The 23695-nt window shown below is 33.0% G+C and overlaps 2 protein-coding genes across 2 annotated transcripts in view; one reads left to right on the forward strand and one right to left on the reverse strand.

The window, feature by feature from the left end:
• LOC129738780 (probable ATP-dependent DNA helicase HFM1) overlaps positions 1 to 17691 on the reverse strand; it is a 41334-nt gene extending 23643 nt beyond the window's left edge. The window contains exons 1-4 of the mRNA XM_055730074.1: positions 17573 to 17691; positions 16862 to 17507; positions 15980 to 16436; positions 15793 to 15918 (exon numbers count right to left, since the gene is read on the reverse strand). Of these exons, the coding sequence (XP_055586049.1) occupies positions 15793 to 15918; positions 15980 to 16436; positions 16862 to 17507; positions 17573 to 17690 (1347 nt within the window). The 5' untranslated portion in view covers position 17691. The remainder of the gene's footprint in view (positions 1 to 15792; positions 15919 to 15979; positions 16437 to 16861; positions 17508 to 17572) is intronic.
• LOC129738782 (pro-resilin-like) lies at positions 7697 to 15761 on the forward strand. The gene is made up of 3 exons (XM_055730077.1): positions 7697 to 7938; positions 8035 to 8115; positions 15294 to 15761. Exons 1-3 carry the CDS (start codon positions 7858 to 7860, stop codon positions 15420 to 15422), a joined length of 291 nt encoding a protein of 96 aa, XP_055586052.1. The 5' UTR covers positions 7697 to 7857; the 3' UTR covers positions 15423 to 15761.
• Positions 17692 to 23695: the final 6004 nt, after the last annotated feature.

Raw genomic sequence — 23695 nt, forward strand, 5'->3', positions numbered from 1 at the left:
AGATTCAAAAGCGAGAGCGGACTCGCATCTAAGTCGATCTCTCAAGCTCACTACCTGGTGTATCAGAAGTGATTGAGACACTGACTGATACAAGATCCAATTCGAAAATCCACTCACTCTCTCACTCAAACTCAATCAATGCGGCCTTGCATCGGTTCATACTGCCTGCGTACTTTCTGGCAAAGCGGCAGAAACATATGTTCATACGTACTGCCTGCGTGTTTGAATGACTATTTTAATCCTCCCCAACAACAGCAACAACAAAGCAAGATGTATCAGGCAGACAGCATTCGATCATCGATCAGTAAACGAGTGAGTGAGTGAGTGATTGAGCAAGAAAAGTTATTGACTGAAAAAAGAAACTGAAAATCAGGTAGCTCCTCACTCAGTTGAGAATTTCAACTGAAGAAGAAACGTCTCTCTTTCAAATTTTATTTCTTTGATTCTCGGAGCAGCGCTGTCGAACACAATCTTTGCCCCACTGGGAGATAAACCAACCGACAATTTAGGTTTTGCTTTCGCTGTTGAAAACGTTTCAGTGTCTCTCATGAGAATTGAGTGATATTCGGAACACGAAATTCGCACCCCTTTTTTCACATTTTTGGTCCTCAACGCCAATTGCTACGTCCAAAAAAAGTAAACTTATGCTTGATTTATACGTTAAACAATTCAGAACAAACTGTAGAAGAAAATTTTCGTGATTTTCAATCATTCATATTTTAACAAGCAAAACACATAGTGGTACCTACTATTCTTATTTCGCTCACTGTATGTATATCCATTGAGAAGGAACAATTTTCGTTTAAATCGTGCAAAGCAGAGTTTTCGTTTTTAATATGTGATTTTAATTTTAATTTAGTTTTTTATTTGTGTGTGTGAAGGTTGGAAATCTTTCCACATATTTTTGGTTATAAGACGCTTATATAACCAAAAATATGTGCAAAGATTTCCAACCTTCGCACACGCAATCAAAAATGGAAACTCTGCCTTGCACGGTTCAAACGGAAATTGTTCCTTCTTAATGGATAAAGCATTTACTGATCCAGTAAATACCTTTTGAGACCCTTGAAGCCAAAGGAGTATAAAAGCTTCTTTAGAGATACTTGGTCGAGCGTTAAAGTATGCTGTTTTTTTCAACAGTGTAAAATCCTGCTAATAAAATTTGAAAAATTGAGAATCGTTTGGCAAAATTAACGCAAAACTGATAAATTTCTTATTTCTATTCGAATAACTTAACTGAAAAGGGCTTAAATTTTTTAGGCTAATTATAACTCATCAAAGTTCAAAAATATTTTTTGTAGTTTTTAGTATATTTTTTTTTTGTTTTTTTTTATTATTTTTTTTTTGAGCGGCCCGTTACACTCCCCCATACCAAAAGACTCCATTGAGCCCCCTGGTAATGGACGCTTCTGTTCTCAGCGCGTCTGGCAGCAAAAACAAAAAAAATCTAATACGCGACGCAAGCAAAACATTACTCGTGCTGAGAACACAAAGTTTATAATTTAATGCGAGGATATGTGGCGATATAAGTTAAACTAATTTATACTTTGAATCTCAATGGAAAGAGATTTCCTTTTAAGATATTCATTTTTATGAAAATTTTAAATATTTATATCAAAAATAATTCTAAAAATAAAAGATTAAAATTTAAAGATTAAGTTATAACTATAATTTAACAATAATTAACTGACTTTTTTTACTGACTTAATTTATCTTTATATATTTGAAGCAATTTGACTTTGAAAATGGATCGTGAATTGATTTCTTATAATTCATTGGGTAGGGAATTATATTTTGTTGGTCCAATAAAAGATATCCTTTTTTGTCCTAAGGAGGTTGAGGATCGACGGCGTTGAAGATGATTTAAGTGACGAGTATTATGTGTTCCTATTCCCGTTGTGAAACGTAGGTTTTGAATAGAAGTTGACGAATGCAGGTTATCAAAAACATACAATATAGTTTGGAAATCACAAAGATCTGATAAGGGTAAGATATTATGAACTCTGGATGAATACACACGATGACACGATTGCCCACTGATGTGTTGAATCTCGACGTGTTTGTTGTTAGAGAGGATATGGTTTAAGAGGCTATCAAAAACTTAAAATACTCTACCTCAGCCGGACAGGATGGAATACCTGCGTGCGTGTTGAAAAAGTGTTGCACTATACTTGTTAAGCCCCTGACTTATATTTTCAATCTGTCCTTACAACAACATCAGTTCCCTGCAACCTGGAAAATATCTTTCATGAGCCCAATCTTCAAAAAGGGTGATAAGCAAGAGGTTCGCAATTATCGTGGTGTCACATCACTAGCTGCCAGCTCGAAGGTCCTAGATAGGATTGTCAACGATGTTATGTTTTCAGCCTGCAGGAACTGGATTTCAGACAATCAACACGGTTTTTTCCGAAACGCTCGGTAACGTCTAATCTGGCAGTATTCACATCATTCTGCAAATCTAATATGGATTGTGGCAAACAAGTCGACGCAATTTACACGGACATCACTGCGGCGTTTGACTCAGTTAATCACTTAATTTTACTTTAAAAGCTTGAACGCCTGGGAGTATCTGATGGATTTTGTGCGTGGATCAGAAGCTATTTAACAAATCGTCGTCTTGCTGTTAAAATCGGAACATCTGAATCTTTAGATTTCATTCCGACTTCAGGAGTACCACAAGGAAGTAATTTGGGCCCTGTTCACCATGTTCTGCAATGATATTAACATGCTGCTTTTTGGATGCGGAGTACTTAGGTACGCGGACGATTTGAAATTTTTTCTGAACGTTAACAGTTTGGCAGATTGTCAGGAACTACAGCAATTCCTCGATACAGTAGTGAACTGGTGTGCTGTCAACCTACTGGCCTTAAGCGTTTCTAAGTGCTGTATCATAACATTTGGACGCAAGAAACTTCCATTTTTGTACAACTATAATATCCAGGGCGAACTTAATTGTATGCAGCAAAGGAAGATTGTAAATATTTTTCAAGCATCTATTTTTATAGTAATTTGCGAACTTCTATAAAACATTTTTCGTTATTTCCAAATCTAATCGACTTTTTGAGTTAAAGTGATAAATTGCAGTTTTTTTCGTCCAGCTGAAAAATAGCTTCTTAATTAAGGTTTCCAGATTGTCCGGTTTTATCAGGGTTTGCCCGGATATTAAAAATAAAATTTTGAAAAAGTTCGGTTCGGTCCGGTTGTCCGGATTTCATTGGAAAAGCTCGGATTTTTCACGGGTTTATTCTCATTCTCATCCTCAAATCAAGCTTTAAAAAAAAACAAATTGTGAAGTAATTTTTTTAACTTCAGATTTATGTATTCGACCAGGAAAATGTTTTTGGATAATAATTTTGGGCTTTTTACGGTCTGAGATTTAAATCAAAATAATTCTCAAAAACTACGGTAAAGTGCGACCATAGGAAACCGGATGAAAAATAATCTTTTCTATCTGGTTCAAATTAGCTGCAAATACTGGATACCTAGCCGTTGGAAAAAAAAAACCGATATTGATAATAACAGCAGACAGATAATTCCCTTGAGAAAGACAACAAAAATGGTCGAAACGTCTGATATTTCAAATAAAAAGTTGTTTGATTAAAATCTCAGACCGTAAAAAGCCAAAAATTATTATCCAAAAGTTTTTTTTTACTTGTTACTTTGATTTATCGGCCTAGCGGTGAAAAGTGATGTCCTTTTTAGTAGGGACATCTAAAGATTATGAAATTTTTATATAGATGGATAGAAGGTTAGAAGAAATGAAAGATGGTGAAAATGAGCGGGTAGAATTTGTCTAGAAGCATTACCATCACATACCAAATTTTTGTTCCTCACGATGATGGTAATGCTTCTAGACAAATTCTACCCGCTCATTTTCACCATCTTTCATTTCTTCTAACCTTCTATCCATCTATATAAAAATTTCATAATCTTTAGATGTCCCTACTAAAAAGGACATCACTTTTCACCGCTAGGCCGATAAATCAAAGTAACAAACAAAAATTACGGTGGTTAATCTCTTCATAAAGTTTTTTTTTACTTATGCAGTACATATACGAAATTTTTTGAGAAAGTTTCATAAAAATAGTTAACTCGCTGATAAATTTTGGGCGATTTTTTTTTTTATTTCTTGATTTTTGATGAGTTATTTCTAGGTTTTGAACATGCTGAAGCCTGTGGCGTAGAGGATAGCCTTCAAGTCTTCTAAGCCAGAGGGTATGAGATCGAATCCCGGTCACGGCATACATATTACACTTTCTGTGGGTTGGTGGTTTTGGCATTTGTTAGATTCTAGCCATTATATTCTCGAAAGATGTACGCTCAAAGTTAAGAAAAAAGAAATTTCTTCGAGGAAACATTAAGTTTCATGGAGATTCTGTATGTGTTTGTGTTCGTTTTTAAAATTTACTCGGATATTGCCTGGATTCTAGCCGATCATTTTGAAATTGAATGCCCGAATTTGTCCATGTTTTTAATAAGATAGCCCGGATTTGTCCAGCCCGAATACGTGCTGAAAAAATTCAGGCAACCTCATTCTAAATGCATTTTTGATCCTTTGATCTATATGGTTGACCAAATTATCTCCGTTTTTTATAAGATTTGTTTAAAACATGTCCTCCAAACTAACCAATCTCCGCTTTATGTTAATGGATAGTTAAAATTTTGTATATCGTCCATTTAACGAAGTTGTAAAAATGGTTGCAGTTGTATATATTGTTCAATCCTGTACAATAGGGTGTCCCAAAATTTTCATAATGTCTTGGAAATTGGGGGCTCACCGTTCAAATGGTAGATTAAGATGTGGAGAACAAACTTTTGTATGGGGCCAACTAAAAAAACCATGTTTCGAGATTCTTCAAACGCGATCTTTGAAAAAAGTCTAATTTTTGATGTAAATCATCAAAAATTAGACTTTTTTCAAAAAAATCTTAGGACCACCTGTTTGAACAAAATCTTGGTCCTAAAATTTTTATGTTATATGTTTTTTAAATTTGTTTGGGTTCGAGTGAAGAACTATTTGCAGTTCGATCCTTATTTCACAATTTATGATATTTTTTATTTAATTTACTAGATAATCAAAACACTTGCAAAAAAGACTAAGATGATTAAAAGGAATCATCATAAAGCCGTAGTCAAAATTTGAGCTAAATCTGATAACGGTAGGGGGTTGCACTGAATCTAAAGAGTGGAAGGGATTCTGAGACATTATGTTCTGAAGAAGTATTAAAAACTGGTTTATCATCAAATATTTTTTCTTCTACCAATCGATTGCTTATTAACGTTGAATTTATTAAAATTTTTAGAAAGATTAACACTTTACCTGAAGACTGCAACTCGACTCGACTTAAAACAAAAAAGTTATAGCGTTTCAAAGATTGTATTTTGTAGATGATAAAAAAAAAACTCAAAAACATACATTCTTATGTGCAAGTTAGGGACAATAACTTCAGCTTTTTTGGGCAATAAGTGAAATTTTTTTGAGCATTCCTTAGCTAATCTACTGTCTTTTTTCCGAAGTATTTTTTTCGGAGAAACATAGGTACATAACGAGGTTTGAGAAACAAGAGAGATACAGCGGTTTTAGGCGAGGAGTGTCAAATTGACATCTTCAAATTGACATCAAATCAAGGTCTGATAAGGGAGTTCTTTACCTGGGCGTTCAGGTTTCGTTCTTAAAAAAGTTTTGATTCAAAATAAAAGATTCCAAAAAAAGTCACAATCCGCCAAACTTCCAATTGTGTCATATTGACACTCAAGAGTGGATTAAGGTAAATGCAAATATTCTTGAGATAAATATAAATTTATCCATGGTATTTTCATTACGATTTTTTTGTGACGATAGATATCGAAGGAAATATGTCATAAAAATTGCAAAAATAGATTTTTTTTTATTATGAAAAATTAGCTTTTGAAAAATTTCTATTGTATCTTCAGATTTGAGAATTCTAACAATTTTTTTGACCTGAATGTATGAAAAACATCTTCCTGTATCTAATGATGAAAATAATAACAAAAAAATTTAGTTTTGATGGGCCATAACTTTTGACAAAATAACGGTTTTAAAGGTGTAGGGGAGAGGCGGGCTATATGCGCATATTAAGGAAAGCACTCATTTTCTCCCATATTCCAATACATAGGAGTCTGAAAACTATATACACATCAGCGGACATCTGTTTTCTATACGTAAGAGTAATTTTTCTGTTAAAATCTCTTAAAGTTTTTGTGAAAATAATTTTATAATAAAAGAAGTCAAAATAGCCGATTTCCGAAACCGGCGGGCTAAATGCGCATATTTATGTTTTAAGCTATATTTAATTTACACTCGCAATATTTTGAAATTATTTAATTGAAAATGGTAGAAACGGATGTTAGGCATACGTCAAGGCTGAAATTTTGGTGAAATTTTTTACATCACTAGTTCTTTTGCATGAAACATAGTTAAGTATGCCATATGGCCATATTTCATGGTAATATTTTGTTCATATTGTATTTTTATCGGATCAGTATGAAGTTCTTCTTTTTTCGCTGTAAGATCGTGATTTGAGCGTAGATTTAATGTTTAAATGATAGGAAGTAAAAAATTCATAAGAATAATCTATTTTTCTTGATATAGGCATTTAACCTGCCTTGATATGGGCATTCAGAACCTGTCTCGTATTCCAATATCTTATCATCTACAACTTTGCAAAAAGCCTCAATTTGTTGAATTTCCGATTTCCAGATGAATAAGAAAGAAAAACCATTAAAATTTTTGTTCACAGAATCTGTACGCACGATAATTAAAATTCAATATATTATATCAAAACTGACAAAAATCTTGTATGAATTTTTAAATTTTTTCGACTTTATATAACAATTTAATTTTTTCATGCCATGTGTTAAAAGCGTACTACCCTCAAACTGCACTGATTAGATATGATGAATCTCTAGCCATATCGTCAATCGGCTGTATGCGCATATTACCTAACATGCGCATTTAGGAACACTTCCCCCTACAGCTGTAGTATTCGAATTCAAATGATATTATTTCACTGAATCAAGTATTACTTAGTTCATTCGAAAAAAAGTCATGCATTAAAGAGTTAAATATATAGTCAAGCACTACCGGTGTATCAATTATCATATAGTTCAAATCAAACCAACTTTTAAGAATGTGAGTCGAAAAATAACTTAAAAATGCAACACGAGCTTACATCCGACATTTGGCAAACAGCATTGAAACTTGATTGGAAAACGTGCAGCTCGTGGGGATTCCACAGATGCCTCTAAGGCCGAGGTATTTTCTGTTAGCGCCCAAATCGTTGTATCCTGCCTGCCCTGCCGTGGCGTCTACGAGAATCGGAACATGGTTTGCTTGATGTTTGTTGTCGATGTTGCTGCAGTTTTGGTGCTACTAAGTATGAAAAGGGGCTGCTGCCGTTCTTAGGGGTGCATCGCGTGTGTGACATCTTCTGGGAGACGAACTGGCTGAAACAAATCTCAAAAGAAGGCTTGGCTCCAAGCCGTTCGTCGGTCGATCGGTCGTTCTATCGATCAGTAGGAGAGTATCCGTTCCGAGATTGCCGAGAATCGCGTTACAGTACCCCCCTCGGTAAAGTTCAGAGTCCCATTCCTAATGAGGGATGAGGCCGTCCGCATAGTTCTCACATATAAATACCGACCCTTCAGCGGGTGGTTCGTCTCATTTGACGGTCGCCATTCATCCCTGGAGGAAGTTTTGGGTGCATTTGGATAGTGTTGTGATTTGCTCGTGTTTGGAATTTAAGTGATGCAGTGGGGGTGGTTTTAGGAAAAGCAAAATCAAGTGTATTCGTGTTATTTATTAGGAAGGCGGTTCGGAGTGGAGAAATTACCAAAATGATCAAGCAGCTGTTTATTGTGATCTCGTTTCTGTATTTCGTTTATTCGGCACCTCAAGGTGGCGATCAGTACGAAGCGGTAATAGATTATTGATTTCCTTAGAGAATAGACCAACTGTGTGTATCAACTGAAGTGTATTTACTTTGGATTTTTTCCGTTACCTCATATTTCTAGTACGCGTACCAATATGAAGTGAAGGATCCGGAAAAGCAGCTATTCTTCGACAAAAATGAATCAGGCGATACCTCTGGCAAGGTAGGACTTTGTGTAGAACTTCGTTCTAAAATGTTCGTAAAAAAAATGCTTGTTGATGCTTACCATGGTACTAGAGTCGTTTTGAAAAAGCATAATATATTATGTGTGGCAAAAGCTTCAAATATATTTACATTCAGTGATTTGTTATGTTTTTTTTTAACACAGTGAGTATTGGGACCAACTTTAGTTTATTTGAATTTTTTTCTAAAAATCTATTCATTTACACTGAAATCTTCCAGTAAGTTTATGAGTGCCTTAGGATTTTAAATTCGCCCTCAAAGAACATAAAACCAAACGCACACCAATATTGAACGTCGAATGATTTATGTATTAAATTGCAAGACCAAAAAAGGCCGTGCGAAGTCCGATTAGTCCTATTATCACTTTAGGCCTAAGACATCAAATTCTTCGACACTACATGTTGTTCAAAACGATGAAACTAATTTTAAATTATCAATTTAATCAATTGAAATTGAAACTCAAATCTTGATACACAAAACCCCTATTACTTATCACTTTAATAATAAAATAAATCGATTATATCATAATAAATTTTATGCTGATATGCAATATTCTTTAAGAAACCAATTTCAGCTTCAATGTTATTTTGTGTTACTTGTTCTTCTAAATGCTCAAATTTTCATTGAAATGGGTTTTAATCATTTACACAAGGCCACTTAATTCCCATTTTTCTGAGGTGCAAGGATTTTAAGAGCTAACTTTGGTTAATTTGATGGGCCAGAAACATTTGAAAATCGATAGTAATTATTTTAAAAATATCGGCTTTTTCTTACATAGCTGTAAAATATAAAATAAAGTTTTTTATCAACTTCCTCCAAAACCGCAGGTGTTTTTACTTCTCCGAAAAAAAAACTAAAAGTTTTCTTTTGGTATATTTTTCCCAAATCTGTAAATAAATAGAATTGAGGCTTTTTTTAAAAAAAAAAATAACTAAATTGAATTTCAAATATTCATAAAGCAAAAATCAAATTTGTGACAAATTTGCTGAAGAATTAAGATCTTTTCTAAAACTTTCTTCAGTAATGTTAGAAATTCTGGGTTTTCCAAATTATTAAAACCTGAGAGTGAAACTAAATTTCCTGGATTTAATAAATTAAAATGGACAAATTTAGAATCAGTTTTTTTCTTTCCTGAAGATTTGTTAGTTAAAACTTAAACTTAAAACTTATTCATTTTTAAACTTTTAAACTCCGAATCATCAAAACGTGGGGCGATGGACAAAATCCGACAAAAGATTCGAGTTCCGAGTTCCAATCATATTAAAATGTTGAATCTAAAATTAACATTTAAATTCTGTAAATAAGTTTTTTAAACGGTAAAACGCTTTTATTGGTCAATTTTCATTCTTTAATGAAAAAAACTTACCTTATCTTAATATAATATTTCAATTTATGAAGAATTTCATCACTGTTAGTGATGTTTGTTGATTTAATGTATCGAACTTATTGGTGAAAGTAATCAGAAGCATTTTCATCACACATCGTTTATTTATTCCTAATGGGATGAATTTTCATTTTCACAATTTTGAAATTTCCTAACTAAAGGACTTTTACCGATGAGGCCGATAAAATGAATTGACATTCTATTTTGGTTTTCTCATCAATTTACCATATTTTATTGTATATTATTTTGAATTTTCAAATAAATTTACTGAATTTTAAAGTCAAACCTAAATCAATTTTTGAAATATTTTAAATCAGTTTGTCTTTATTATGTAACTCTGAATTTTTGTGGTCCGAGAACATAAAGGGTGATACGGTCAAAATTTTCTTCAAGGGAAAACGCGTGTAAATCGATGAAATCGTTTATTTAAAAACTCAAATTAAATTCCTTTTTCAAGTTTAATTAGTATAAAATTCAGGAAAAATATTCAGTTAGGCTTCCGCTTTTTGCAAATCCGATTTGCCGGGCCTTACGCTTAACCCTTGCCATCAGATTCTGTACAGCCACCTTGTCCACCTTCTTCGCCGCAGAAAGTCAGTTTGCCTTGAACTGCTGCTCGTCCTTAGCAGTTTTTTTGGTCTTCTTTAGGTTCCTCTTGACAATAGCCCAGTATTTCTCAATTGGGCGGAGCTCTGGCGTGTTGGGAGGGTTCTTGTCCTTGGGAACCACCTGCACGTTGTTGGCGGCGTACCACTCCATGGCCTTTTTACCGTAATGGCAAGATGCCAAATCCGGCCAAAACAGTCAGAACAACCGCGTTTCTTCAGTAAAGGCAGCAGACGTTTATTCAAACACACTTTCACGTAAATTTCTTGGTTGACAGTCCCGGAAGCTATGAAAATGCTGCTTTTCAAGCCACAGGTACAGATGGCTTGCTCAACCAGATATTTCTTCGCCAACTTTGACAGTTTCATGTGCTTGAAAATATCTGCTACCTTTCCCCTTCTTTTTGCCGTATAAAACTCCTGTCCCGGAAGCTGCTTGTAGTCGGCTTTGACGTAGGTTTCGTCGTCCATTACCACGCAGTCAAACTTCGTCAGGATCGTCGTGTACAGCCTCCGGGATCGCGCTTTGGCCGTCGTATTTTGTTTATCATCGCGATTTGGAGTCACTACCTTCTTGTAAGTCAATAGTCCGGCTCGTTTTTTGGCTCGATGCACGGTTATAGACGATACACCAAGCTTATTTGCGGATTCTCGGAAGGAGAGGTTAGGGTTTCGCTTGAAACTACCGGCAACTCTCTTTGTCGTCTCAGCGGCTTCCGGTTTTCGATTTCCCCCAGATCCAGACTTCCTGGCTGTCGACAAAGTTTCGCAAACACTTTAATTACATTTGTAACGGTTGATTTGGTAACCTTTAGCGATTTTCCAGCTTTGCATGCGAGTAGCTCGGATGCGCGATCAAAATTTTGATACGCTGCTCTTCTTCTTTGGACGTTATTTTGACAACTGAAGAGTGAATTCCAAAATTGACATAGGAGCAACATTCTACACACACACAAACACCTTCAAAATGAGGTTTTTTAAATGCAAAATAGAAAGAAATACGTCAAGTTGATATTGACCAAATTTTGACCGTATCACCCTTTAATATTCTTGGAAGTCTCTTTAAATCTAAATTTATAATAAGAAAAATTTTGTTCCTTTGTTATTTTCAGGACTCAAAAGTTCAATTGATTGTGATCAAATATTCAAAGCTTTGAAATTTAAAATATATGCTCGCTTGAAAATTTTTAATCGTTTCTTTTTTAAGGATTGTTTTTGAGTCGAACATGATTTTTTAATCATCTATGAAAAGTTTGAAAAATGATTCTATGTAGCAACTTTAAAGGTTAATTTTAATGCGCAATGTGTATGTATGTATGTATGTGTATGTATTATCCATCCAACGACCCCCTGAGCTGGCAGGTATGTTATGCAAAAGAGCCAATGTTAATCTATTTGATTAACATTGTCCAATCGCGGGTGCTGGTGGTGTTAGCTCTATTGAAACTCCAGTAACCCATTTCAGAATGGCAGCTGCACATCCCGAGGCTACTTTCATTGCCAATAAGCCCCGCCCAATCATAGCTGCATGACCAATTGGGTCATGTAATTATGATAAGACTTTCCGTCTTTTATTGTTGACATATCCAGATACAAATTAAATATAATTGTCTAACTATATAAAAACATTGAAGGAGCAAGACAATCGAAGCGAATGATTGTTCCAAATATTTACAAATCGAAAAAGATTCTAACATTATCAAAAAAAGATTTAAAAACTTTTACAGGATTGTTTACAGGACACTGTGAATGTCGATATCATCTAAAACTCATGGGAAGAAGTCAATCTGACATTAGTCGTTTTTGTCAGGCTGAGAAGGAAACATCGGAGCACCTTCTATGTAAATGCCCTTGTCTTATATCAAAAAGAACTAATCTACTCGGTAAAGGAATTTTAGATCCTTCTGATTTATTTTCTTTAGGTTCCAATAAGGTTGTTAACTTCATTCGTGTTGTTCTTCCAAATTGAGAAAATGCTGATCAACAAGAAAGCGACACTGCTGTAATCAATCAGAGTGATCTATCTTGAGAAGCTACAGTAAATAGGGGACAAACCACAAAAGATCTAACAACTGGTCGCAGTGGGAGGGACCCAACAAAAAAAAATATGTCCAATAAAAGATTGACACGTATTTAGTTTATGGTTTTATTCATTTATGATTATCATGCTGTTATTGGTTGATATAAAGCCTTAATGCGTAACTGCTTTGTGACATCAATACTTGGAATTTATTATTTTTATTTTTATCAGTTCTTTATTTGATCACTAGCTGGTTTCCGGCCTTGCTCGGGTTCAGAAAAAATATGAATCTAAATGAGTCGTTTGATTTTCCGAAATAATGGAAGCTTTATATTCATCATTTTAAGAAATTTGGCCCATTTTTAGCCACATAAGTTTTGTAAGTCTTTTGAAAGTTTTTATTGAGATTATACACTGTGTTTAACGATTTTTTTTTTTAGAAAAAGCTTATAGTTTTGAGGATTATCAATAGAATTTCAAAATAATTTCCTTCCCATTTCCTGATCACGAAAAACATTTTTTTTCATCCACCATTTTCTAAGAAGCTTGAATTGATTTGGCCTTAAATTTATAATAATATTTAAAATAATAAAATAATATTTTTATTATTCCCATCCTTTATTCAATGAAAATCGCTTTTGGAGATTATCCTACTTTTCAAGATGGATGATCTCCCTGTACAATGCTAAATTTAAGTTATATTCACTTAAAATTTCTAAAAACTTTTCTGAATATTGTTGAACTATGTTTAAGAATTATTTTGCATGTTTTCAATTGGATGTGTGCTTTTTTCGCTTTTTTAATTTAACACTGTTTTATGATTAGTTTTTCTTAAATGTTGAAAGTTTCACTAACAGTTTCTCGAAGTTATCGAAAACAAATCATCTCTGAACCGAAATTACCATTTTAATGTTATGGAAATAGTCTCATTTGAGTTCTATTTCAATTTTTTATCCTCGCACACAATCATTCCATTAATTATTTTGAAGAGTGATCAATGTTTAAATTCTAAGAAATCATTTGTTTGAACTCACATTACCAAAGGGTTTTTTCAAAACTGGATGGTAGAATTGAATACATTCATAGCCAAAAATGAATCAAAAGCTATGAATTGGTCAATGAAATTGAATTGAATAACACTAAAAACCTCAGATTTAATTACCTAATTAATGTTCTAATCGCCCTGCGGCTATCAAAGCGTTGAAATTGCAGCTTTCAACGTATAACTCTGGATCTAATTAAATTTTCTTTCTTTATAAGAGCAAGTTCACTGGTGGTGGGAAAAAGTGGTAGAAATTTTGTCACTTTTAGTACATTTTGAAAATTTTGCCATGCTAAAACATTTTCAAGATCTGTTGCGTGGTTTTTTAACAACACGTGTTGTAGTTTCGCATGCTGTGATGCAAAAATAGCAATAGCAACGCCCAAAGATATTGAAATCATTTTTGCATGGTAAAATTTTTCAAAATGTCAAAATTTCTACCACATTTTCCCAACACCAGTGAGCTCTAAGGTATCCTAAAAATATGAAAATGGTTGATTCTTAAAAGCTGGAGTCTATGAAAATCGGTTCATTAGTTTTTCAGCATTCAGTCCAAATAGTTATACAGCTGAAGAAGCCAATTCACTCTTCACTGTTCAGTTCACTGTATTTCCTTGTAGACTATCAAAGCTCCCGGGCGGCGGTAGGGAGCACTTGGAAAACCACTACAATTCTAGTCAATATATTCCTAACAGGGTAATTGTATTTTTCAATCCTTAATTAAGGTTCATTATTGCAATCAAATTCCTTGTATCAGTCAGTACTACGTGCTTTGAAAAGTAGAAGGAAAAAAACCCGCCAAAAATTTCGAATTTTTAAATCATTAGCAGGCTTTGATTTGCTTTCTAGTACACGTGAACTCTGGATGGTCTTTTCTAATGCCCAGCCCATGGTGATGGTGAAAACAACCCTGCCAAAGGAAACGAAAACCGGTTGACAAAATGGATGTCATGACTTTTGATTCGTGGGAACAAAAACGAAAGTTGTGTGGGAGCCCCGCCCCTTCCCTTAAGTGAAAGCGGTTTGTAACCATTATAGAAACCTTCTCCGGCCCCAAAAACCCTCAGATGCCAAGTTTCACGATGATCGGTTCAGTAGTTTCCGAGTCTATAGGGAACAGACAGACAGACACACATTCATGTTTATATATATGGATGTATCATATATAGTGGAATGCAAAACATCAATCATAGGATATAGTTAAATGCAAAAAATCAATCATACCATATAGTTGAAACTACTACATGTATAGTTGAAAGCAAAAAAACCAATGATACCATATAGTTGAACATACTATAACAATAGTTGAATGCGTAAAACCAAACATACGATATAGTTAAATTTATTATATTTTTAGTTGAATGCACGTTTCAATCCGAGAAATCTATTATTGTCATAGGTGAAAGCTTAATATTTAAAGTTTGTCGAGCACCAATCAGAAATAAAGCTCAATATAGGCGGAATTTTGATGAAAAAACTATACTTTATTCTCCGTGATTCCTTTGGCTCTTATATCGCATTTCAAATGAACAAACCATAAGCTTAAGTAGTACCACAGAAAAGATATTTGATTACATGCAAAAACATTTTTTTTTAGTTATTCTCATTGATTTTATCGTCTTTGACTGCTAAAACTTGCTTCATTTAGAATTAGAACATACTTTTGTTTATAAAGTAAACTGAATATTTCCTAGAATGACAACAGTGTAGCAAAGTATGGAAGAGTGAATTCATATCACGGTGGAATTTGTCTTTGGTACAATTTACTGTTATTTAGGAGTTATATGAATATTATCGGCGAAGAATGCATTATTTTCCTGTTTAAGAATAATTTAAAAAATGAGAAACTATACTCTAATATGTTTTGTGAGCTTATTTGGTTGAATAATTCTACTGAATCAAAGCAATCGGAAGATTCTCGGTACCGTAATTGAATTTAAGGGAATCTTTCGGTTGCTTTGATTCAGGAGAAATTACACTTTTCATAAAATGTTATTAACTTTTCAACACATATAAAGTGGGGTTACTGTAAATCAAATTCAAAATAATATTCCCATATAAAAAAAAATTAGTAGAAGAAGAAACTAACGAAAATCTTGTATTTCAGGTCTCGGGTCAGTATTCGGTTTGGCTACCGGACGGCCGGCTCATGACCGTCAAGTACACGGTAGACAAGGAAAGCGGCTACGTGTCAGATGTTGGTTTCCAGGACAACGCAAACCCATTATCGGGCTAAATTGAACCATCAAAAAATGCAACGCAATCGGACATCCACGCCTTGTTTTCGCCGCAACACATAGCTACTTTACAATCCATCACAGCTGGGAGGGGGGCCAATGGTAAAATTTGTCGGCTTTATATTCATAAAACCTACAAGTTTTATTATGGTTTTATCAACATTTCTGGAGCCATAGGGTAGTGCTACACACACAAACGTTCAAAAACCCAAAAAAAGATGTAACAAGATCAACACCTTTGGGTAAAATTAAAACTCTGGGAGAGTGACTTACGAGGGGCCATTTTAAAAATTTAGTCTTTTTCCGATAATTTAATTAGGTAATTTTTTTTATGTAAATAAGGCAAATTCTAGGAAAAACCAAACTTACCACTTTATCTTTTTGAGTCATGATGACAGCCACTCCAAAGGTATCGAACTGGGGCCGCCCTGCTCGGCCGATCATTTGAAAGATGCTACTTTCTGGGTACTCTTCCATTCCGTAGTCGGTGTACATCTACAATTCCAACATTTTTTTGTTTTAAATCGGTGAGATAAATTAAAATTTGAGAATTCACCTGAGTCGATTTTATAACAACCAAATGTGCCGGTAAATTGACTCCCATCGCTAGCCCACTGGTACAGCAAAGTACCGGAATCTGACCGGTACGGAACGAATCCTCGATAACGTTACGATCCGGAATACTTAGCCCGGCATGATGGAATCCAACGCCCGCTACGAGACGTTTTTTTAGCTCAACGTTCTGCAACTTGTCACAAATGTCCTGTAGGGAAGTTCTCTGATCATCGGTCATTTTGAGGGAATGGTTCTGTATCAAATGAAGAGAAGCTGTCTCGACTGCCTTCCGGGTGCTGCAGAATACTAGAGATGGGCGCCCCCCGGAATATTTGGAGATTATATCGAATAATTTGTAGTTCAAATTTATATCGAACCGGTAGGATGAAGTGCTGGGGTGACAATGGTAGCCGAGGACATGTTTTTCGATCTTGATGGGCCGTCGAGATTCTGCGATACTAAAGAAGAAAATGATAAAAAAAGAACATTGATGGTTCCGTAAATCGAACAAAGTTGAAGCACAATCTTTAGATCCCCTTTAAGCAGTTTCCTTAAATTTATATCTAAGTATTTCAAAATTGTAACTTATTTTAGAAAGTTTTTCAATCATGAATCTGAAATCTACATTCTGTCGTTTGGGGAGGCAATATTCAAAACCATTTTTTTTATTTTTCTTCTGAATTTCATTTCTAAGTTTAAACTGATTGTAAATTCTGGGTGTAATTTTTTTTTAAATTTCTTATTCAATTTACGTAATGGAAATAAACTTAACTTAAAAAACATAAATAAAACTTTATCAAAATATTTCAAACCTATGCAGGGTCGTAAAAACCGTTTCCTCTGGAAAGATTTCAAAATAAATAAACGGTATTCCCATACTTACTTATAGAAACACTTGATTCCATTTCGCCCCACCCAAGCGGCCAAATCGGCTACATTGGGTGCCGTTGCCGAAAGAGCCACAATTCGCATCGGTTCCACTCCATTCGGATCATCGCCGGTTCCGATGAACCGATGAATGCTTCTCATCCTGGAGACCACCGCTTCCAAGATGGGGCCCCGGAAATTATCGTTCAAAATGTGCACCTCATCGATCAGGACCAACCGTATCAGCCGGATAAAGTTAACATTCTGCCGCCATCTTCTGGTGATTGAGTTCCACTTTTCTGGAGTAGTCAAAATCAAATTGCAATCCGGAAGATCCCAAAAATCCCGAAAATCCGAATCGCCCGTCACTTCCGCACTTTTAACACCAAGTTTATCAAATTTGTCCCTCCAATCGGAAAACTTTTCAGCGCACAGTGCCTTAATCGGCGCAATGTAAACCATCCGGAAGTCCCCATCGTACTTCTCGTCTTCCATTTTCATCAACAATCGTACCATGGCCAGCTCAAAGATGACAGTTTTACCGGAACCGGTTGGTGCGCTAACTACCAGAGATTTATCCGTATAAAGCATGTCGTCCATAACCAGGGATTGAATCTCGTTGAAGCGAGTGAACCGATTGAAAATGTGTCGAAAAACTGGAGCTGAAGAATTTAAATGTTTCGTTTTGTTAAACCTTTTTTCTCATGGTCAACACTAATTTTCTTACCGATTTCTTCGACGGATCGGAAATCCGCCACCCGGCCACTATATATGGATGGTCTGGGATGGCTGGACCACTTCCGAGTTCTGCCGGTAGCCGGAACATCTTCTCCTTCGGATAACATTTTCGAATCAACTTTTTTCTAACCGTCAAAAACACGTGCTCCTTGCTGCATGTGAAAACAAACGCGAATGAGAAAACACAACTGAACATTCGAAAAGCATGCCGCAAAAGTTCGTTACGGAAATATTTCAACGGCAGTTGTGCATGGGAGTGGGGGATACATTCAGCACAGCTTTTGCTTTTCACCACTATGTTGTGGTGAATATGAGAGGCGATGGAAACGTGACTGGAAAAATGCTTACAACATGTTAGTTTTATAAAGCTCAATAATGTTTCGTTTGGCACGTGTTTGTTTTTTTTTTGAAATTGTTTGGATTCAATTCAATTCAACTTTTATCAATTTTCCATGGATTTTACTAAAGATTAGAGGTGTTCGTTTGAAATTTGAAAATCAAGAGGAAGACTTTACAGTAATTAAATTTTTTGTTAAATTTCCAACTCTGATTAACCCTCTAGAATCCTTTTTTTGTTGTTGAAAATTTCACCAAATAAAGAAGTTGAGAATGAGCTGAGTTTCATGATTACAAACAAATTTTGTTTTAAGATAAAGGATATTTTTTTTGTATCATTTAAAAAAAAAATGCATAACTTGCTACATTTTAAAACATATAAAGACTGACTCATATCTATTTTCATATGATTTCGATAGGGTATATATTCCATCTCTTCTATCTAATTGTCTTTTTCCTGGAAAATCAATTCAGAACGGTCGTAACTCCGTAGGACCTAACTGACAATTATTAATTTTACGTCGAAAACAGACGCAGTCCTAGACCTGGCTCTTGGGGGGATATTTGTGAGCAAAATTGCTGCACCTCCTCTTACGCTTTTGAACGATATGTAATTAAGATATGAATAGTGAAAAAAATTAAATAATTTTCAAAATAATCGATACCATTTTACACAACCTAAATCAGCAAACTTGTAATTATCAGTTTTTGGGCTCTTTAAGGAATCTCTCGTGTGAAATGTCATTTTCAATGAAAATAATTAAAATATTGTTGATTGAAGAAATTGTAGACAAAAAAACTATTCAAAATTTACTTTTTCTGAGCTTCTACCGATCAGCGCAAATTTCATAACATAATTTTAATTATTTCCATTTCGCAGCTATAAGTGAAGGAGCAAACTATTGAGAAAGGTGTTTGATAACAGTTGTCATGAATTTAAAAGTGATTGTAAAACCCTGATACTTCAATATTGTTCTGAAATATTTTTCTGAATAGTGTTTTGGAAATATCGTTTTATTATTATCAATTCTGAAATACAATTCTCACTGTCAATTCGTGTTATCTCTCTATCTACCGTCCTGGTTAATTCTAAAATAATATAAATTTATTTCTGTAATAAGATTATCGAAATCAGTTTCTGAAGGACGAAGCTTTTGGAACTTTATTTTCATTGATTTGATTTGAATTTTCATGCATCCTTACGAGATTTTTCATTTGATTCCAATTGAAACGAATAGAAAAGTAACCAATTTGAAACACACGATAAACGAAAAAAATTAAAAATCGTACTTTTTGAATAGTTTTGTCCACCACATAACTTTCCAGATTTTTTTTCTAAACGTGTTTGGGCCGAGTAAAGCAGGGCATTTCTTTTCAATAACTTGTCTTAATCTAAGCTTTAGATTTCAAAATTTTCAACTTAAAAATCGGGTAATTTTCGAGCATAAATAATGAATAATAAGAATTCAATTTACATTTTGTTTTGATTTTGCTTATATTGTAGATAAATCTGGGCAAAATCCGGCCTTTTTTTAATATAAACAAAAAGAAAACTTCTCCAAGTTTTTTCTTATAAGTCAAAATTACTCATGGTTTTCGGAAAAAAATCTGTGTTATATAAAGAGTTTTGCGAAAAAAATGGCAATTGAATTCAAACCTGTTTTCAATAATTATACGAGAGACAAGAGTAAATAAAAAAAATCAAATTTGGATTCAGTGCTTGAAAATTAATCAAAATAAGCACTCAATTGTTTTGTACCTTTGATAAATAGTGAATTTTGTTGCCTTTATTTTGAGTTCTGGAATTGAATTTCAATGTTTATTGCCAAAGCACTAATTACTTCATGGTCAAATAAGATTTAAAAATACTTTTTATCCATTGTTGGCTCTAAATTGCAAAATGAATGCAATATACACACATAAAACACAAACCCCTATTATGATATTTTGTTGCTGGAATCTTTTGATTTGAACATTAATTAATGTTTTTTTTTGATTTTTTTTTATTTAATTCATTTTGAGTTTCATGACTAAATAAAGGTAAATTTAGGACTACGAGAATTGATTTCTGATTTTGCAATGAAATGAATTTACAATTTGAGTTTTGATACTGAATTTTAAATTTAAATTTTTAGTTTTCATTTCAATTTCGTTTACAAGCTATTTATTCTGAAATCACAGGTTTGCTAATATATTTATCCTTATAGGAAACCTTTTTTCCCCAAAAAATGATTTTAAAGAATGGATTTCAATCCAACATCAACATTTGTGTTTTATTACGATTGAAACTTTACTATAGAGTATCAAAATAGAATTTTATGTTCATAGTTCTAATCGTAATTTTGTCCCAGAACAACTGGTTTCATTATGAATTCTTACATAATAACCATGATTAGCGTTTTTAATTTGTAATTTTATGAAACTTATTCATAAATCCAATTTCATAAGTATCAAATAATGGTTAAAATGTCTAAAAGAAGTTAGACTGCCAGCGAAAGAAATGAGCTTATGAAGTGCATTATGGAATACTGATTACTACAATGGAAAAAATCACTGCAATTCTAACGTCCATTTCACTTTTTTGAATACCCAAGCCCCAATTGGTCCACTAAACTTTTCACTTATCTGAATTTTTCAAATTAGACATTCTATTAAAAATGCAGTTCAAGTGCTCAGGAAAGCTCATAAGTAGAAGCAAATACAAATTTCATAATCATTTGCTGGTGTTAATTTTGGTTGGAGAGATAGTTAGGGTGAATTTCTACCAATAAAGTTGCCTCTTCATTCAATTACGTAGCCCTACTTTCTTAAATGTTTAGTCATGGTCATCAATTTAAACTCAACACTCTGAGTAGCTCAACAAAAGTTATTTGGTAAAACTCGACCCATGCAATAGCAATGTTCCAGCTGTTTGAGATTAGAGGACCAACTTTTATCAACCTTGGGACTTTCAGTGATAAATTGTTTTTTTGCTTGGTAAAAAAAATTTAAAAATAAAAAAAATCAAAATTAAAAAGTACTTCAATTTGGAAAAGTTTGAAGTTTTAATTAAATTTTGAGCGTTTTCGTGTATTTTCTAACACATGGACCAAGGATTTCTAATTCTACCAAATTGATAATTTTTGAAAAATGGGCCATTTTCCAGTTTTCTCATGTTTTTAAGCTTTTCTTAGATGTAGCTTTTAACAATTGCTTGTAGAAACAGAAGCCATTAGTATTGTTTGAATGATTAAAATGTTTTGAAACATACTGCGCAAAAAGTTAAAGAAAGTATAAACGTGCGATCCTTTTTTTTATGTCAATCTTAATTTCTTTTATAAATTTCATGATGAAACCTGAAATTCTGAATCCAGAAAAACGTACGAAAAAAAGTAGAAGAAGAAGCACGGGCAAAATAGATGAGCATTCGAAATAATTTTAACGTATTACATATTTGTTTAATACTGTGAACGAGTCCGGATAACTCTGGGGCCGTTCAGATAGCATACGAACAGAAAAATAAGATTTTTAGATCTATTTTTTTTACCTAAATGCAAGCAATTTATGCATTTTAGTTTAAAAGTAATGATACTTTTTTACCTTTTATTTATGAGTTGTCCTTACCTAATATTTATGAGTTGTCTACGCGGGAATATAAATTAACAGTATAATAGAATGTTTGATGTTTACGTTTTATAGCCTGGTAACGCTCGATGTTTTTTTTTAATAATTTTTCGAGAATTTTCTGTAGGCACTTTTTTATTTTAATTTCAAATTAATCAAAATTAATGTAAAACAGTAAGTAAGTAAATATGTAAAGTAAAACATAATAATAGCAAAAAAAAAATTAAATTTTGGCTCAATTAAATTAGTTTAAAGTGTATAAATTTGAAAAATTAATGATTTACTGTTTAAAACTAATATACTTAAATTAAGAAAAACCCATGCTTATATTAGGTTTAACATTAATTTTGATTGGTTTGAAATTTAAATAAGAAAGTGACAAAAAACAATCGTCGGATGTTGCCAAAATCGAACGGGGTCTGTTTCTGAATCTGCTACATTTCAACGACCATATCCATTGCCATGGCCGCCGAGAAAGCGAGGTATTCTATTCTACACTCAAAAATTTACATTACTAATCAAACTTTGATCATTAAGTGAGATTATTCATAAGTAACAATCTTAACTCAAAGATAATGTGAAAACCTTGAAAGCTAATACCCAGATCAGAATTCTGCTTCAGTATTTCAAAAAATTTCTTGATTTTTGATAGATATTCGTTTCTGAACATTTTATTTTTAATGAGACTACACTCATTCCAGAGGCTCTGGTTCCATATTATAAAAATATAAATTACATTTCTGTTTTCATATTTCGAATTCTGTATCTAGTTTGGGATTCTTCATTTTCGGTTCAAATAATCATTAAAAAACAGAAATTAAAAACTGTTTTGTAATCACTCGAATTTGGTTTTGCATTCCATTCAAAATTAGACACATGATTTCTAAAACTGATATGCGTTTTCAATATTTTAATAATAATTTTCCAAATATTAAAAAAATAGAAACCATCCTGGGTTTTGTATGATTTTATTCGAAGTTCTTACAGTCCATTCTTTAAAATCCCATTTGAAATAGTTAAAATTTATTTCTTTTCCAAATGTAAATATTATAAACTTTCAAAATTGTGATCCAGAAATAAAAATTTAGAATCAGATTTAGAATCAGAATCATTTATTCACATTTTATTTCGAATTCGCAAGTCATATGAAAAGTAAGTATAAAAAAAATAAACTCAGAAGAAACGTTAGAACATAAATTAAAGGATCATGGTTGAAAGTCTCAAACAAATTTCAGTTATTGGCTTCTAATGGAAATGCTGAATTGGAATCAAAAAAAAAAACGAATTGTTTTTTTATATATTTCAGAAATCGCATTGAAATTCGGAAACATATCTTGAATTTAAATTCTGAGTTCAGGTGCAGAATCAAGATTTAGAATTATTAATCAAAATTTATACACAGATTCAGCTCGTTAATGAGTTTCACAATCAATATAAAATTATCGAGATGGCTTTTTTAATGGGGAACTTATATTTCAAGAGCTGGCATATTTAGAATTTAGATTGTTGGTTCAATTACAAAATTTCAAATTCTTCAAGAAGTCATACCGCTATAAATTTTAAATTTATTGTAAAATTTGATATTTTTTTCAATTATTAATGAAAAAACGTGATTTTTACTTTTTTTTTAAATCGTCCACAGGATTTTAATCATGAAATTGATTTTTGATGAAAAAGTTTTTCATTAAACTTCCAGTAAAACTAATTGTTGGGAATTGCATATTTTTGTGTGTTTTGTTTATCATTTGCAAGAATCAGTTTTGAACCTCAAAATTTTAATCTACTACTTTTAAAATTTTAATCGATTACTTTTAAAATTTTAATTGATTTTGAAGGGTTTCTTTCGAAATTAAAAAAAAACACTTGTTATGTTTTGAAATCAAATAAGATAAGTTCACCAGTTTTTTCTAACAAATTAAAAGATTTCATTTTGTAACTGAAGGATTTGTTCTGTATATTCAAAGAAATAAGGATGTACTTTCAAATGTTTACATTATACGAAAAACTGTTAATGTAAAAGAATTTCAAATTTAAAAACAAAAACCTAGTATAAAAATTCTTTTTAATTTGTATTATATATGCTTTGTCTGAGCAAAACTATCATAGTAAAAAAAATATGTTTCTATTTTGGTTAAATCCGCTTTATTTATAGAGAAATAATTAGGTCAAATTT

The sequence above is a fragment of the Uranotaenia lowii genome, chromosome 1, assembly GCF_029784155.1.
Source record: "Uranotaenia lowii strain MFRU-FL chromosome 1, ASM2978415v1, whole genome shotgun sequence".
Lineage (NCBI taxonomy): Eukaryota > Metazoa > Arthropoda > Insecta > Diptera > Culicidae > Uranotaenia > Uranotaenia lowii.